The 19,014-nt window shown below is 41.8% G+C and overlaps 1 protein-coding gene across 2 annotated transcripts; it reads right to left on the minus strand.

Moving 5' to 3' along the window:
* Positions 1 to 6,414: 6,414 nt before the first annotated feature.
* Positions 6,415 to 17,885, minus strand: LOC306784873 (ribosomal protein S6 kinase beta-2-like). Of its 2 annotated transcripts, none has more exons than XM_079279043.1 (16): positions 17,695 to 17,885; positions 16,508 to 16,562; positions 16,363 to 16,400; positions 16,154 to 16,268; positions 14,832 to 14,900; positions 14,510 to 14,657; positions 14,214 to 14,271; positions 13,423 to 13,523; positions 12,821 to 12,911; positions 12,244 to 12,334; positions 11,656 to 11,763; positions 9,769 to 9,831; positions 8,735 to 8,812; positions 8,410 to 8,517; positions 8,187 to 8,299; positions 6,415 to 8,049 (listed from the first exon to the last, which is right to left on the minus strand). In XM_079279043.1, exons 2-16 carry the CDS (start codon positions 16,559 to 16,561, stop codon positions 7,872 to 7,874), a joined length of 1,413 nt encoding a protein of 470 aa, XP_079135169.1. In that variant the 5' UTR covers position 16,562; positions 17,695 to 17,885; the 3' UTR covers positions 6,415 to 7,871. The 2 variants fall into 2 exon arrangements, with proteins under 2 accessions (XP_079135169.1, XP_079135170.1); XM_079279044.1 differs by having other exon boundaries at positions 17,825 to 17,879.
* Positions 17,886 to 19,014: the final 1,129 nt, after the last annotated feature.

Genomic DNA, 19,014 nt, shown 5'->3' on the forward strand with positions numbered 1-19,014 from the left:
AACAGGACTCTGTCTCCAAGTCTTTGCACAATACCCCTATACCCCCTATTAAGATGTCATTAAGATGTAATTTCGTAATAGTATCATAAATAACAGCAAAAGATGCTCAAATCAGTATTTATATAAACGATAGATGAAATTACTATGAATGTACTGTAAATTGGGAGGTGTCGTACTTTTTGAAGAACCCATGGACTGTCAGGATCCAGGATCCCTGTCTGACCTGTTCGGTGTTACCTCTGTTTCCCCTGATCTCCTCTCCTCATGTGTTTTGTCATTCCCCTGTTTGTTATTGTGTGCCATGTGCTCTCTGTTTGTCCTCTGCCTCCAGACGCCTCCCATGGCCACACCCTTGAGTGTGCACAGCTGAGGACACTCCAGCCGATCGCCTCCTGATGCCTGACACACCAGACTCATGGCCCACTAATGAGTCCCCTGTCACTACATAAGCTCTGGCCCTGCAGTCTGGGGTTGTCAGGTCGTACCGTCTTTCACCCGCGTCAACCCCGTGGCGTCCTCTGCCCTCGTGTTCTACGGATTACACGCCGCCGCTCTGCCCTCGTGTGTACGGATTACACTCCGCCGCTCTGCCCTCCTTGTGTGACACGGACTACTCTCGCCGTCAAGCTGCCAGCCCTCCGGTGTCGAGCCACGGGCCTCACACCGTCGCTCTGCCACTCTGGTGTCGGACCACGGGCTCCACACCTTCGAAATAAAACCTGTTAATCGTAACTTCTGTCTCCTGTGGTCTTGCGTTTGGGTCCTACAGGTGAACTCTCACATAACATGGACGAGTAAGTGACTCTAAAGTTCCTCTTGACAAAGGGGCGTTTAGGGTCTTTCAGGTCATCACTATGTTTCTTCACAGCTTCACAGACATAATGACATCTCTTTGATTTTAATTTTATAAATCAGAACATTTTTAACCCACTGTGATGTTAGGCCTTCTGTTATAAGGGGAATACTGATATATATATATATATCTCTATATATCTCTATATATATATATATATATATCTCTATATATATATCTCTATATATATATATATATATCTATATATATATATATATATCTATATATATCTATATATATATATATCTATATATATCTATATATATATATATCTATATATATCTCTATCTTTTCCATGTTTATTAGAGGTGATCTTCATAGTGTTTGAGTCCATCTTGTATTAGATTGTATTAGAGACATAATTAGCTCTCATCTACTTTGGGAAAATGTTAATCCATCCATCAACTAAAACCTGCATGAATGAAATGATCAATGCAAAAATTCAGCAATTAATGTGTTTTTATTCTTAACACATTCATCAGTTAGCAAACGTGACAAAAAAATGTTTTATCTGCAAAGATCATATAAATCAACGCTCAACATTTTCATCAACTCCGGAGGTGTAGAATCCTTTGCACAGCACTGTATAAATCAGTCAATAATTGTTGGAATGGTGTTAAGCATTCCAACTATTGTTATCCTGTTTCTTAATTGTTGGAATGCTGTTAACTATTGTTCTTCGAATCTTTATTCAACTTCTTCTATTTCTTCCGTCCCACCTCTTCTCCTCCATTTTTTAAGTTACAGAAACCGTTCAACTATTAAAATGTTCAGCTCTTTCACCAGAGGGGTGCTATGACTTTTCATATTTTTTAAACTTTTTGAATTATTAAGCTTTTTATTTTCAATGGGATCTCTATGGAGAATATTTTCAAATGGCTTCAGGCACACAGGTGTTCGCGATTGAGCCAATTAGTGATGTTGATAAACACAGACTCACAGACACATGCGCACATACACTCCTCTCCCTCTCTCTCTGTGTCTCTCTCATACAGTCATTCAGGTCTTATGCTGCGTTCACACCGGTCGCGTTGATTTTTTGACGCGCGTCGAGATTACATACAAAGTCTATGCACAGACGCGATGAGACTGGCGCGCCTCGATTTTGCGATCCCGCGGCGCGTTGGACGCGTTATTGCAGTGCGGTGGACGCGTTGGACGCCGCAAAATCGCCAACGCGCGAGTTGAAATTTTTCAACTTCAGCGACATAATCGCGTGACGCTGTGGCGCGATAGCCTATCAGCGTTGAGTTGCTCCCCCTGTCGTCACTGGCTTCCTGCCGTTGTTGAATCAGGAAATAAATCCTGTCGCCGTCTGTGTTCACCCAGAGCGCTACGATACCTCATATCAATAGAGACCGGACCAAACTATGTGTATGCATGTGTGTGTGTAAACCATACGGTACAAACAATGAATAGACGCTGCCGTATTTACGTCTACGTGACGTTATTGAGTGCTGGTGGAGCTGCTACGATGTTAGCATAGCCTAGCACCGATCCATCAGAGCTCCATTGAGAAGACCAGTAACCTACAAATCGGTATCATTACGTAGTTATTTCGGAGTCCCTTTTTGTCGGAGAAGACAAGTACAAATCGGCATCATTACGTAGTTATTTCGGAGTCCCTTTTTGTCGGAGAAGACAAGTACAAATCGGCATCATTACGTAGTTATTTCGGAGTCCCTTTTTGTCGGTTTATTCCCGTTGAATCACAGCCAAATCAGTTTATTTTGTGTTCCTACAGCTGTAGTAAACAGCGACCGGTGGCTTGCTAGACACAGTGAATACAGCTCGATACAATCCACGGAGCTCCGCTGAACAATATTATGAACCAGACATGACGGCGTTTGGCATTCCGATGTTTGAGGGACTTCCACAACACGTACAAAGCAGCAATTGTCCTTATTCCTGTCATGGTTGACGGCGGAAAACAATGGCGGCCAGATCGAGGCTTCCAGGACGATAAACCACGCCCCCTCTCCGGCGCTACGAGATTTTGCGGCGACCGGTGTGAACACGACCGGCGGCGCGTTGGACGCTTTTTTGCAGTGCGTTGGACGCTTTTTTGCAGTGCGTCAAAAAATCAACGCGACCGGTGTGAACGCAGCATTAGGGATCTTCAGAGGGCTTTCCCCCCTCCTCCACCCACCTCCCCCCCCCCCCCCACACACACACCCACCCACCCCATTTTAAAATAAAAGCCGCACACACATGATTTGTTGCAGCTGTTACGTGTTGCATCTCAGCCAATCAGACGAGTATTCTGATAAGTTTCCTGATTCGAGTGACATTTACACACACCGCGACACAAGAGGGAGAGGTGAGGAAAGACATGGCAGAGCAGGATAACAGTCATGTAAGCTGTAAATGATAAAACATCAGACAATCTCCAAATGAGAAAGTTTGCCAGAGATATCAGAGCCTCCCTCTCTCTCTCTCTGCCTCTCTTGCTTGCTCTCTCTCTCTCGCTCTCTCTCTCTCTCACAAATTCTCTCTCTCTCTTGCTCACAAATTCTTTCTTCTCTCTCTCTCTCTCACAAATTCTTTCTTCTCTCTCTCTCACAAATTCTCTCTCTCTCACAAATTCTCTCTCTCTCTTGCTCACAAATTCTTTCTTCTCTCTCTCTCTCTCACAAATTCTTTCTTCTCTCTCTCTCACTAATTCTTTCTTCTCTCTCTCACTAATTCTTTCTTCTCTCTCTCCCTGTCTATGTCTCTCTCTCATTCAGGTCTTAGAGACTTTTAGAGGACCCCCCCCCCCACACACACACACACACACCCCATTTCAAAATAAAAGCCCCAAAGAGTGAATTCTAATTGAAATGCTTGTGATGAAGCCAGGCATTTAATAACCTCTGTTTATGTGTGTCAGACATTATGATTATGTCTCCTCTCCCCCACCCAGCACCACCCTTTCAAAATAAAAGCCCCATGGATTAACTGTATTTAAACAAGCTCAAAATTAGGCTTTTTTGTTCTGCCCTCTGCCCTCCTTTGTGTTAAACGGACTACACACGCCGTCAAGCTGCCACACAGAGTTGAATGTTTATTGTATAATTTCTGATGTGGTCTCAGGAGTAATTATTGAAGGTCGGGCCTGTAGACGCAAACATATTAGTAGTTTAGTTATCTTTAACTAAAATGATTGAATATATTAATAGTGCTGTCAAATAGCCTGCATGTTCAAAGCACTTACCTCTGCTGTGTCTCCTCTCCAGGGTGTTCGTCCTAAAAGAGTCCACAGGGTACAAGAGTACCCTGGGAATGTGGTAATTACTAGAGGGGTGGTAGGAAAATTGAATTCTCTATTCGGGCCGGATATGATCTCTATGGTGATGTCTTACCACAACAGAGATCATATAGATAATTTACCTTAGAATGTTAGGCATCTATTTTAATGTATTTGTTGTAGATTAGGGGATTGTGTTGTAGAGTAAGGAGCAGAGTCACATATCTTACAGTGATGTGGAGGTCCTCGTTAGTGGCAGGCTATATAAGGCTGCCATAATCATTACATCTAGTGCTGTCACGTACTCTCTGTGTCCGTCCTCCTGCTTCCGAGGTCCGGCCGCTGCGTGCCAGCCTAACGGACGGACAGAAAATCACACAGAAAGTCAGACAGAGATGGACAGAATGTCAGAGAGAATGTTGGACAGAAAGTCAGACAGAAAGTCAGAGAGACAGACAGAAAAATCACAGAAACAGACCGTTACGTTCCCCTTTTTGGCATCTAAGGGATGCGGGGAGTAACGGTTCCCGGGGAAAGAGAGACTGAGCAATGATGACGGTTTAACAAAAGAGTATTTGTTGTGAAAAGGCCAGCTGCCTGCACGGCAGCAGAAAAAACTACTTTCTTATAGAAAGAAAGCGACACTATACATACAACAGCCCACACGACTGGAACAAAGGTGCCAATGGTCCACAGCAACACACATGCAGCTCCACCACTACGCATTGCTCAAGGGTTGTCAGCTCCACACCGACTCACATACACAGCCTCACTACTGTGGTCTGCCCAGGAGAGGTTGTCCTTCAGGAGCTCCTCTCCCCTTATCCACCGCTGACCGCGATTGTCCGCAGCTGTGTCCAATCAGCCGCTGCAGCTTGCATCCGGGACAGAGGGTTGCACTCGAGAAGACAGAGGGAGAGCACAAGCACAAACACGGCACGTAACGCAGACAGAAAAATCACACAGAGACACAGACAGAAAGTCAGGCAGGAAGTCAGAGAGACAGACAGAAAGTCAGACAGACAGAGTCAACCAGAGTCAAGCAGAAAGTCAAAGAGAGATTGTAATCATTGGGCCGTTTATCGAACAGTTACAAAAGTCCTCTTTATCCGATCCTACCTACACCAGAGGATCATAGAGGTTTATTCTGGGACTTATAAAACCATTACAAAAGTCCTCTTTATCTGATCCACCACCAGAGGCTCATAGAAGGTTATCCAGGGACTTAATATCGAGTCATATACAACCCTTTATCAACTATCAATCTCTCCCTTATGGTATGAATAAAGAGTCAGGCAGAAAGTCAGAGAGACAGACGGACAGAAAGTCAGACAAAACATCAGAGGGACAGACAGAGTCAGAGAGACAGAATCAACCAGAGTCAGGCAGAAAGTCAGAGAGACAGACAGATTCAGACAGAAAGTCAGAGAGACAGACAGAAAAATCACACAGACAGAAAGTCAGGCATGAAGTCATAGAGACAGACGGACGGACATAAAGACAGAGTTAACCAGAGTCAAGCAGAAAGTCAAAGAGAGATTGTAATCATTGGACCGTTCATCAAACAGTTACAAAAGTCCTCTTTATCCGATCCTACCACCACCAGAGGCTCATAGAGGTTTATCCCGGGACTTATAAAACCATTACAAAAGTCCTCTTTATCCGATCCACCACCAGAGGCTCATAGAAGATTTATCCCGGGACTTATAAAACCATTACAAAAGTCCTCTTTATCTGATCCACCACCAGAGGCTCATAGAGGTTTATCCAGGGACTTATCAAACAGTTACAAAAGTCCTCTTTATCTGACCTACCCCCACCAGAGGCTCATAGAGGTTTATCCCGGGACTTGTAAAACCATTACAAAAGTCCTCTTAATCTGATCCACCACCAGAGGCTCATAGAAGGTTATCCAGGGTCTTAATATAGAGTCATATACAACCCTTTATCAACCATCAATCTCTCCCTTATGGTATGAATAAAGAGTCAGGCAGAAAGTCAGAGAGACAGACAGAAAAATCACACAGTCAGAGAGACAGACAGACAGAGTCAGAGAGACAGACAGAGTCAGAGAGACAGACAGACAGAAAGACAGAGTCAACCAGAGTCAAAGAGACAGACAGAAAGTCAGTCAAAAAATGAGAGGGACAGACAGAAAGTCAGACAGACAGAGTCAGAGAGACAGCCAGACAGACAGTCAACCAGAGTCAAGCAGAAAGTCAAAGAGACAGATAGTCAAGCAGAAAGTCAAAGAGAGATTGTAATCATTGGGCCGTTTATCAAACAGTTACAAAAGTCCTCTTTAGATTTCATTAGCATACAATAAGTCCTTCCTACACAGTCTACCTTCTTGTACACGTGATGAAATCCTACAAACTGGTCCTGTAACAAGATATACTGACAAGGGACAGGATTGGTTCTATTTATCTCAATCTACGAGTCAATTATTCCAAGAAAAATTGAAATGAAAAAGCTGAAAGATTTTTGGCATCAAATGAATCTCAAAACTTTCCATGATCCATCCAAGTGCTGAATTAGGTTTTGACTGTAAGCAGCCTGCAGTGACATAACCCAGCGTCGGCCTTTACGGGTACATCAGGCAATGATGATCAAACACTAGAAAATAGCTAGGAATTCATAATTTTTTTAATCATAGTATTTGCAGTATTACATTTGCAGAAATATGTTTGTTTGTTCAGTAACCCAAAATACTTTTTATCAAACTATGTGAATAGGTACTATGTGTTCACATAGTACCTATTCACATATTTTGATTATTATACAGGAGCACAACCTGCTCAACTGCCCAAATGAATGAATACAGTGCACTGTATTATCGTGTGATTGGTCCGGGGGTACACTGACATGATGTGTCTGAAGCTTTGGCAGTGGTCATTAAGACATCTGTTAAGACAGCTCAGACAAATTAAAAAATACGAATGAACGTCTCCATATTTAGTGAAGATCATAGATGACATTTGTGAATACATCACTTTCCATGTGCGATGGAGCATTTCATTCAGTAGATGTAGTCATGATACAGTCCCACTACTACCCGTGAACAAGTCGTACGACTTTAAGCTTGTGTGGTCAGGCTTTACTTGATAACCTCAAGTGATCCTTTATCAGTTCTCGAATTGATAGCTAACCTCTTTGCACACTTTGGTGAGCTTCTTAAAAGCTGATGAACTCATTAAAAGCAAAAAGCTTTAAATGAGTTTATCGAGCTAGCATGTACATACAAAATGAAACACTGTTGCGATCAACCCATCATTTACCGGATTTAGACTCCTCACGGTAGATTGAGTGGAGAAGAAGAATCATTGGTAGTTTCCCTCTTTCCAGTGCTTCTTGTAGAAAAGGTTGATATTAAGTCATTGTTTCCCATACATCAGTGCCACTCTTTAAGTGCAGACATATGGAAGCTGTAAATTTAAGCTCCAGGCAATAAAGTTACCATCTGAGACCAATGAAAGAAAAGCATGAGAATTCCATGTTGATCCAGTGGATGTGTGTAGAGGGATCTACCTGTAGGTATGTAGGTAATATGGCAAACAGCCCCAATACCACTGGATTCATTTTCCATGCTGAATGTGAGAGAAAAGAAAATAGAGAGCTCTCCACTCTTCTTTTAGGCTTTTCAGCAACCTCCAAGTTAAACCACCTCAACAAAAGCATGACGCCAGCAAAAACACTTGAGCTCGGCCCCTCAACACTTATTATATACTATGAAAAACGTCAATCTGGCTGAGGTCTTGCAGCGCAGGCTGGCTCTCTTTGAAGATGTCCTCATCTCCGATGTCCCTTCTGCTTCTTGTTTCTTGCAGGCGTCCTGATCGGCTGACTGGCACCTCCATTTTCCAGGGACGCAGAAACCGGAGCCGCCGGTGGAGAGGTGGGACAGAAAGGGTATGGCTCTCCATCGATGCTGGACTTGAAAGGTCCCGCTGAGGAAAAGCTCAGAGGACTGAAAGACAGACACGAAAAAAAAGACACAAAAAAAAAAGAGAGTTATAAGATGGTTTGTAAAAGGATTGATCATTGTATGCATCTTCTTTATGAGGACAAAAGGAAAGGAGAAGTAGCTCCGTGCGTGTGCGGTACCTGATGGGTGTGCGGGGGCTGCTGTTGTGTCGGCGTACAGCTCGTGTTCGGGGCTCGAATGAGAAGCCTTCTTTTAGACTCTCTAGGACCGATGGAGCCACGTAGCTGAAACCCTGATAGAAAGATAGAGGAATGCAGTGCATTGACTATTTATTAATAAAGTGTTCGCTTCCAGTAAACTGTGGTTTCTACTGGAGCCTAAATATAAAGAAGAGAATCTCACAGCAAAGGCGAGCTCTGCACTGTGGCTCAGTGTGGTATCGTCTGGACTGTCCACTGGTGTCTGTCTGGTGAACCGGGTGTCAAACTGGCTTACATCCTCGTCCGACTGCTACGGAGACAGATGAGAAAACGGAGGCAGACAAAAGGTTAGAGGGATTGATTGAAAAAAAGAGGAGATGAAGATGTGAAAGAATGGAACGTGACCATGAAAGGTGGTAGTTGAGAAGAAAAAACAGCAAGGGAAGGGCCGAGAACAACTCGCATAATATTAACTTAAAAAGCCATTCAATAACATACTGGGCACAGCATGACAGCTGATGACCTACCAGTTGTGGCTTGTACGGCGGCTCCACTGTCTTGTCCAGCAGCTCATCCCAGTCGATGTGCCTGAAGAACGGATGTTTCTGCAGTGGAACAAAAGGGCAGATTTAGAGATTCTCTGTGGACCCCAACTTCTAGCTGACATGTACACATGAATCCCGAAACACAAGGGAACAGTGAGTCCACATCTCTTTTGTGTGAAAGTGCTGCTTATGCTTCGAGTTGGGAAGCATCTGAATCATGTCATTGTCCTCTCTCTGCTGTCAATTGTAAATCTTTGCAGAACAACAGTTTGAGTTGCTGCATCGATCCATTAGTTTCTTTGTTATTGTGATTCATTGAAGTCACACAACAACACAAATGAACTGGAGAGACAGAAAGACAGCAAGCTGTCTGACAGCAAGCTAACCCTGTGAGAATATTCCAAATATAGTGTACATTGTAACTGATATGGATTCTTTTAGTATTGCTTTGTTCCCCACTGGTTCTCCTGTCTGTTTCTACAAACTCCATTTACTGTAGTAAACCACTGACTGTGGAGAAGAACCTCATACAACCACACTTCAAAAAGCACAACCATCCCTTTAACATCTGGGCGGTGCATTGATGACAAGCATGTTGGTTTGCTTGTGTAGCTCCTACTGTGTATGGTGAATGGACTGTACTTACCATATTGTATTTCTCTTTTCTAGTCTTCTGACCACTCAAAGCGCTTTAACACTACATGTCATCATTCACACACTGACCAGAGGGACTACCATGGAAGGTACCACCTGCCCATCAGGACTATCGAACATCCGCACACACAGCTACGGGAGCAGTTTGGGGTTAAGTGTCTTGCCCTTAGACACATGGACATGGACTAGTGGAGCGAATCGCCTGATTGAAGGATGACCACTGAGCCACACTGGTGGAGGGTGTTTTGAATTATCACATCTTAAATACATTTTTGGTGTATTTTAGCTTGTCCAGTGAGAAGGAAACCCTGTTAACAGCAGGTATCAGGCTAACGGGGCACTGTGTGTGAGGGGAAAGATACCTGGATATCAGCACAGTCTGCTTTACTGGAGCCAAGTCTTTGGGCTGGATTCTTCTTTAACAGCTGGAAGAAAAAGGAAAAACTATTTAAAGAATATGCATTTCATGATATCGTTTCTAATGAGCAATCATACCAAGAACATAACAAAATGAAAGCAGAGAGGGATAGATGGATAATTAATCTGCCCACACTGACTGTATTGTATTCAATGGTAACTTTAACTGGTTTTAATGAAACCAATATTTGCTTTAATATTGAAATGAAATAAGCGTAAAGGCTCCACATGCAGCCTGAAGATGCTGAGCTGCTTGGACCAACTGATCCACATCTTTAGAAAGCCTGGCTTATTCACAGTTTTCAGCTTCAATCCTGGCATTAAAGGTGGGAAGTTTACCCCCATGTTAGTGCATGCATTGCTTTAAAGAGGGCCTGCAGGGTAAGGGGGGGGTTGTTCTTAAAACAAAGTCTACATATATAACAAAAGGGTGGCATGGTATCGTTCTTCAAACAATCCAGAATAATGTTCCCAATCAAACAACACCGTCGATGACTGTCGTTTCTTTTATTGATCTAAAATGTATTTTGGTCACCAGCATATATCCGCTCTGCAAAGAGGTACTTTCAGTACTTCAGCTTGTAGTAAGACCTTTTGCAGACTCGCATTATGTACCGCAACTGACAGAATATTCAGAAATCTCATCTTTCATATTGCTTTGGCTTTGTGATAGATTATCAAAACATGGCACATTTGAGCTCCATAAAAAGGAGAAACTCATGAATGGTGGTTATGAAAAAGAGAAAGAAATTCAAAGGAACATATCAAACACTAGCCTGACAGACCTTGATGAATGACACATAAATACCAATAGATGAAATGCTCCCATTCACTCCTGTAGTTTAGTGCTTTATCATCTCTTACTTTTGCACGGTGAGGAAACGTGTGCATCGAGCCACTTCATAGAGTAATGGCTCATCTGAGAATAAAAATCAATCAAGCGCATTTCCATCAGCAAAAAATAACACATTGTTATGTCCTCTGAATATTGCCTTTGTGTAGGTCGATTACATAATCGCCTGATCACTATTATTTGAGCTGACAAATTTCCCTGAAGAAAGCGAATGCGGGAGATCGGAGAAGAAACTGTAGCTGTCCGGAAGGAGATGTCAGACAAATCTTTGGTGATTAAGTTTGGATGAGTCAACCGCGGGTCAGGTGATCTGAACTTCTGGTGTGTTTGACAGCTCTAGAGAAGGTTACGCTGGAGGGTCGCCATCATTCACATAAAAGTGTTTGGATAGATCGATCCACGGCTCCGATGGTGCATGCCGATGTGTCACTCAAATGGCTATGAGTGATGGGCAGGGGGCACCTTGCAAGGCCTCTGTCATCAGTGAGTGAATGGGTGAATGATGACATGTAGTGTTGAAGAGCTTTGGTCAAGAAAATAACTATACAAGCACAGTCCAGTCACCATTTACAGTGGAACCCTGAAGTGAGCGTCAGCTTTGCATGGAGGCAAAACTAAGTCCCACCCTCCTCCCCTGTGCTTCCTGACCTCCGTCTGGAAGCTGAAGCAGGCCCTGGCTTTGTGTTTCGCTGTTGCATAATCACTTTTGAAAAGAGAATCAAGCCTCCTTCTACCTGAATAAACTGTGGTAACCACAGTTTTGTTACATTAGGACATTGTCCTTATTAGCAGTGCTGTGCGGCACAGAATGAACGGAAACAGACAAATCACTCAAAATCTATTTGAATGACAATTTATCATCAACTAAAATTCACATGAAGATTGAGACAGTCCTACCTATGGGTGATGAAACAACATACAGAAAAAGTGTCAGAAAATGATCCAACTCTACGTTTGCTTTCATTTCAGTGTGTTTCACCTTCTTGATGAGGTCCCTGGCATCGATGGTCAGATATGGCGGCAGATTGATTTTACACTTCAAGATCTTATCAATGGTCTTCTTCCTGTTTTCAGCTGTGAATGGAGGCTGGTGGAGAATAACAGGAGGGAGTCAGTACTTACTCAAAGAGGTTTCTGTAGTTGGGAGAGAAATCCATCACAGCAGCAATAAACAGCATCGCATTGTTGGGTGGTACGAAATATTTCACCGTAATATTAGGCTAGGGAAACAGCTAAATGTACCCACTGACAGCGTAACACAACAATAAACAGAGTGGACTCTTATGTGAACACAGCAGAGTTAAGATCTGGCAAAACCGATCACAAAAGTCACACTTAAAAGACAAGTGAAACCAAGGTGATGTGGACCACCACTGAGGAGCAAGTTCTTATCACACAAATATCAGCTCAAAAGACTGAAACTATTACAGCCCGTCGTCAACTCCAGACACATCCATCTATTCATTACCTGTGACCGCTGTCCTAATCAGGGTCGGGGGCTGTGGGAGGAAGCCGACACTGATCTCTAGACACAGTTTCCTCGTAATGAATTACGACTCCAACTTACTGATCCGGTCATCATGTCGTACATCAGGGCCCCGAGGCTCCACCAGTCTACTGCTCTGTTGTGACCCGACCTGGTCAGGATCTCTGGAGCCCTGGTAAACACACACACACACACACACACACACACACACACACACACACACACACACACACACACACACACACACACACACACACACACACACACACACACACACACACACACACACACACACACACACACACACACACACACACACACACACACACACACACACACACACACACACACACACACACACAGGAAGTTATCAGAGTAAAATAAATGTGTGTGGGCAGAGGAAAATGGCAGAACACTTAATATTTCTACTGATGCAAACATACTGATTGAATCTCTTAATTATGAAACTTGAAGCTTACAAACTTTGCATTTTAAGTTTGTAAATAATGTTGCAATGTAGTTTCCTAAAACACCAGAGATACTCCTGGATCAATATGAGCGTCACACATGGGTTAAACATCTAGAGAGTAAGAGTGGCAGTGTGTGTGTGTGGTCTGTAGAGATGTGTTTATGTGGGAGTGAGGTAAGTGTTACCCACATGTACTCGATGGTGCCACAGAAGGTGTGTGTGACACTTCCATCATGAATGGATTCCTTACAGAGGCCAAAGTCTGTTAGCTTGATGTGTCCTTCAAAAAGAGAAGAAAACGTATAGAAGTAAAACTATCCATGTTAATGTGTAAGGAGGAAATGACACTATCACAAAATGATGATCAACAACGACGCAAAGGGGGAACAGGAAACAACACAAAGCAACCACACGGTGTTCCATGCATTAGGGCACTTAAAGAAGCAGCGTGTAGGACTTAGTGGCATCGAACAGCAGAGGTGCTAATAGATGTCCCTGAAACCTACACACTGGTCCTTTAAGGTCTATATAATGAGGGTTTGAGGTCACAGCTGAAACACACAAGCTTCAATCCATTATCATTCAGAGATAAAATCAGCAACATGATCACTTTTTATTTATTGGATGTCAGATTTAGCCCAAAAACAATCAGACTACACATGAATCCTGAAAGCCAAAAATGTCAACACCCCCTTCCTACTCAGATATATGCACGATCATTCTGCATCTAAAGACAACCTTGAAGTGAATTGACTTGTATTGATCACATTTATTAACATACGGTGCGTTACCTTGGTGATTAAGCATGATGTTTTCAGGTTTGAGGTCTCGGTAAATAATCCCGTTAGAGTGGAGGTGACCGAGGGCCAATGTGATCTCTCCTAGATAGAAACTTCAAACAGACAGAAATGATTTGAGTCCATGTGGTAACAGAGGGAGGATGATCTTCTCAATTGCAAAAGTGGGACTATGAATAATGAACTAACTCAGTAGGAATGAATAAATGTGTCGTTATCATGCTGAAGTTTTATGTCGAAATGCACCCATCGATCGGCCACCCGTCAAAACCAGCCAGTTGAGCTGATCGCCCAATGACCATAAACTGGCCAATCATATTTGCCTGTATTTTTTGGGAGTCAAATTTGATGATGATGGTTTTAAGTCGCGCAGACAGCAGCACAGACGGTAACGTCAGAGCCGGTAACGTCACAGGCAAAACCTTGTCTCCGTTGCTTGAGTCAGAGCACACGAGGGGCTTGGGCTGATAGAGCTAGGTGGACCCGCCACAGACAGGACAGGCTGCAGCCTCAAAGCGCCACCGTTTTGAAGGAGAGAACTTTGTGCACTGACCATACATGGCGTAAAAACAACACTCGTGGAGCCAGCATGAAACTATTTTGTTCGAAAGATGATGTGTACAATTATGGTTGTGTATGCAGTTAATTACAGTTTAAAAAAACAAATCGGAATCAGCAGGTCAGAAAAAAACGGAAATCGGCCAAGAAAATACAATTGGTGCATCTCTAATTGTATGCTGTATTTTGCAGATTGTGCTGGTTCAGTCAGGAGTATGTATCCTTACCAAGCAGTGTCCTCCATGAAGATGCCTTCCTTCTCTAGCTGCATGAACAGCTCCCCTCCTGGTGATAAACAACAGTACAGATGGATCAGTGTCTTTAGAGAACATTCCTCCCATCCAACCCTTCATTCATCCCGCTTGTTCTTCCTCCACCTCTCCCATGTCTAACACTTCAAACCACCGCATGGCCATAAAATGAAGTGATCTCCTGAGGTATATTCACTAACTTTGGTCCATGGCATCAGTCTCTCCTCACCCATGTTTTTACCCCCCACATCCATCAGGTCAGCCTGTCTTACCACTCAGACACTCCAGTATGAGGTAGAGTTTTCCCCCAGTCTGGAAGGCGTAGAGCAGATCCACGATGAATGGGTGTCTCACCGTCTCCAGGATCTCCCGCTCTGCTCGTGTATGAGCTGTGTCTTTAGCATTACATACTATCTTCGCCTAAAGACAAACGAAAAAGACAAGTGAACATCGTACAGTGTCAAAAGAGGCAAGGAGGAGAAATAGAAAGAGATGGACAGAGAGGACAGAAAGGAGGACAAACAAGGGAAGAGAGCAACAATTTCCAGAACCAACGGTTGTCTTAAGAAGGAACTGTGGGCTGAAACAAAATACCTTTTTCAGAACTTTCATGGCAAATATGTTTCCCATCTGAGCACCTTGAACCTTCCTCACCTGGAAAACCTGAAAAACAAGATATTTTGTCTTAATGTGAATAGCAATCAATTGTATTGTCTCACGTAGTATGTGGAGAGAATTCTGGTGATCCATTCTCCTAGTCTGTTTATGACTTAAGAACAGCTGAAGAAAGACGTTCTGCCAGGATCTCACCCAATGTTCGAAATAGGACTAAGACTATGGAGTATTAATTTCGACATATATATACACACACACAAATATATGTGTATATATACACATATACACATATATATATATATACACATACATACACATACATACATACATATATATATATATACACACACACATACATATATATGTAGTATGTGTTAGCAAGTGTATAGTCTTATTTAGAACATGGGGTAGTGATGCTCCTCAGAAGGGCCGTATGAAATCCATTTCTTCTCTTCCCAGATTCAGTTTTTTTTTCTCCACAAAATTCAGCCTCTTCAGTTTTCATGAACTGAATTCTCTTTTACAATTCAAGCATATCTTCTCATCAGAAAAAGTGTCTGATCAACAAATAATAGTTTAAAAAATGTAATGAATAAAGATTGCACTATTTTTTTCATCAACGAAAGTAATTTAATACAGTTATAAGAACAAAACAGTCTATCCTTTTGTAAAATAACGTGCTTCAAATAGCTATTAGTGTCAAATTGCTGGCTTTTGGATGTCTAACAGCCGAGCCCTCCACCAAGTTTCCCCTCAAAGGATGCACCAATACCACTCTCTTTTCAGACCGAGTACTTGCCAATACCATTAAAGTTCTTAAAATACCTTAGAAAACATGTTTTATTTTTATTAGATGTTTCTCACTTTGTGACCGTTTTTAAATGATTTAATTAATTATTATTTAATTAAATATATAAAAGCTGTTGCTGATATTTTAACATTCAACTGTGTTTTCCTGATACAAACAGATGCTTGTGTCTCAAAACGTAGCAGCATAGTTGTTTTCGGATCAGTCTTAGGTGTTACACTTATAATGGAAGAGAAAACACGAATTTTCATCAATTGCGTACACATTTTGGCAAATTCTACGATATTCTGCCTTTTGCAGCCCATTCGATTTCGGGATTGCGTCCGTGTTTTCGACATCGGGAAAGTCATAGGGCCCTACACTTCAGCCAAAATCAATTTTACAACAAACAAGGATCAAGAAAAATGATCCTGACAAAAATCAAAAACGTTTTTTTACCCATTTCACAGATGAAACACAGATGTGCTGTAAAACCACACACACACACACACACCTTGCCATAGGCTCCTTTTCCCAGCACAGTAAGAAGCTCAAAGCAGTCTGGTCCCACCCTCTCACTGTCTCTGTTGACACTTTCACTGGTCAACTCCACCTCCTCTGTCTGCACACTGGGAGAAACGGGACACAGGGAAACAGCAGTATTGGTATGAATACCTGCATACCAGAGCATTGTCGCTGAATTTAACGGTAAACTAAACTTACTTCTCTGGTTCTATCACAGTGAAGTCACAGACATCATCCTACAGATGGGGACCAGCAAGTCAGTGAGGTTAAACTTGTGCTTTTCTCAATCCTGGTTACTTCAGGGAACTGATCAGTAGTCTCATCAATGATGGGGGATACAGACCTCTGTGTCACTGATGTCCTCAGTCTCCAAGTCTATGTCGAACATTCCTGCCATCCTGAAACAGAGATGGTTCAATCAATATCTGCTAAACAATTCGAACTATGAAAAACTCCATTTCAGATATCTACGATCCAGTTGTTCCTAGTCATCATTTAAACTTCAGATATCCCCCAAAAGAACATAACCAAGATCCATTTAAAGTTTGAATATCCAAAATTTATTTCCGGGTTAAAATGTTACATAAATCGACAATTGCCATGCAAAACAGCAATTTCAGATATCTACCATTAGAATAATGACTACAAACAATACAATTGCAGATATCCCTAAATATACAATGATCTCTGTTCTGGATACCCGAAAAGATGATGATATGCCAAATAGCTCACTTCAGTTATGAATAGTAAAAATGTGGAACATAGATGTGTTCCGAGTAAAAATGATATTTATGATATAGATTTCAAAAAATGATATTGTGGATATCTGAAATGTTCATTTTGATATACAATACATATTCAGTCTAGCTTTTTAATGATAAAACAGCCACTTGTACTTTTTAAGGAGTTAAAGGCATCTTGAATTTCAGTTGACGAATACAAAAACATATTTAAATGATCTAAAATGTATTTACAGATTGCTTGCCATATGGGCTCGTCAGCACTTTCATCCCAATGAGGAAAGCAGCATCTCTGTCCATGAAACGCGCACGTGACGTCTCCTGGGCTAAATAACAGACCCGTGACTCGTTGTACACGTACAGTTACGACAAAGCTAGCTTTTACACTACAGTCAGCAAGCGTGTCGCTTAGTATCATGTCTTATAAGTGGCCCACCTAAAACCTAACGTTAGCCTAGCCACCACCACTTTAAGTGAGTGGTATTATTAGAAGCTGAAATAAGTTAAGAGACGCTTCAGAATGCTTTACGTGGCAGCTTAACCTCTCACGTTAGCATGCTAATCAGATGGCAAACAAAACAACATGTGAGTGAAACTTCCATCACAGCAAACGTTTCATTAGACTAAACTTACACACAATTAGACTGAGCAACAACAATTAAGACTTTTTTTATGCAAAATCAGCCACTGGTTAAAAGTGGCTGACAACAGTAAAGATAAGCTAACATCACGTTGACAGCTGATTTGACAGCTAGCACGCTTGCGAACATGCTAACACTAAGCTAGCCACCTGAGAACTCTCCTTCTTCATCCGGTGGTTCCTTATCTCAGTCCGCAGTTCGATAGTTTAAACGCCAATTCCTTTCTATACACAAACAGCTGTGACCGCCATTGTTCCTGTTATCCTTTCAACAACTAACCAGCAACAACACACAGAGTTGTTCGGGTTCCCTTCATTCTCCTCAGTGCAGCGTGAACGGGATGTTGTTGCTGACTGAACCTTCACCCTGCCGCGTCATCAGCGGTCCTGAAAGAACAGACTGGAACAGCTGGTGATAATCACAATAATGATGGCGATACTTCGTCTGCTACATATAATATTCCATTCATAATTAAAATACAATCAAACTACAATAATGATAATCATAACAATCACATTAATAATACAAATAATGAAACAGCAAAATATAATATTAAGAATAAACATATTTGTTGTCAAAATGTATTATTTAGTAGTACAAGTAATATAATATATATTTTCCATATATGAAATTCTAACTGAAGTAGTGATCAAGAACCTAACATAAAATACTTTTTGGCACCAGCTTATACAATTTTTAGGATTTGTTTAACCAAATTACAAAAATACACAGACTTTCTCTTTCAACTCTACCTACACGTATTGGGGTAGAGGCAGACATCTGAGACACAATCAAACTGTCTGAATACTGTAACACAACGGTTACGTGTTTTTTAGTTTGTTTGGCTTCAGTCACTCGGATGGCTGCGGCTATAGATTTAAATGTCTATAACTGCATTCACAGACACCTTAGCTTTCGCTATATGTTTACAATTTGAAGTTCACTTTGTCGTCAGTTAGTTTACTTTGACTTTGTGCACAGCACATCACATTGCACATGCATAAGGAAACAGATACATTATGACACATAGCTTTGGTTTCATACATCATATAGTTTATTCAGTATTGTGGACAGTGCATTAGTTTATATTTGTAATGTACATATTTATACACGTGAGTTTGTCCTGAGTTGCCAATTACTGTAAGACATTGGTCTTAATTTGTTCTAATTTCTTGTTCTGTTGACTTATAATTGATCGTTGGGGAAAGACCATCTTGTCAGGCCAGAGCCTAAAGCAGAGCTGTTTCATACAGGAAGTGGTCAATTGGACTGTACCAAGTACCCTCCACATCCTGGGGGAATGGGATTTCTATTTAGAATATTTATTTTATTTCTTTAGAGTATGTAGTTTATATAACACGATTATAGTGATAATTATATAATATATGTATAGTTTTTTTTATTTCTGGATCTAAGGTTCTGCAATTGATCAGAGCCTCCTTTCCAGCTGGCAATAGGTTTGCCCTGGG

Source organism: Melanostigma gelatinosum (assembly GCF_949748355.1).
Source record: "Melanostigma gelatinosum genome assembly, chromosome: 11".
In the NCBI taxonomy this organism is placed as follows: Eukaryota; Metazoa; Chordata; class Actinopteri; order Perciformes; family Zoarcidae; genus Melanostigma; species Melanostigma gelatinosum.

Bases quoted from the DNA above. Each gene is read 5' to 3' on its own strand.
- LOC306784873 (XM_079279043.1), bottom strand. From the start codon at position 16,561: ATGGCAGGAATGTTCGACATAGACTTGGAGACTGAGGACATCAGTGAC. The intron at 8,300-8,409 runs GTGAGATTCTCT...TCTTTCTATCAG, and splicing joins GTGCAGAGCTCGCCTTTGCT to GGTTTCAGCTACGTGGCTCC. The intron at 8,050-8,186 runs GTACCGCACACG...TCTGTCTTTCAG, and splicing joins AGCCCCCGCACACCCATCAG to TCCTCTGAGCTTTTCCTCAG.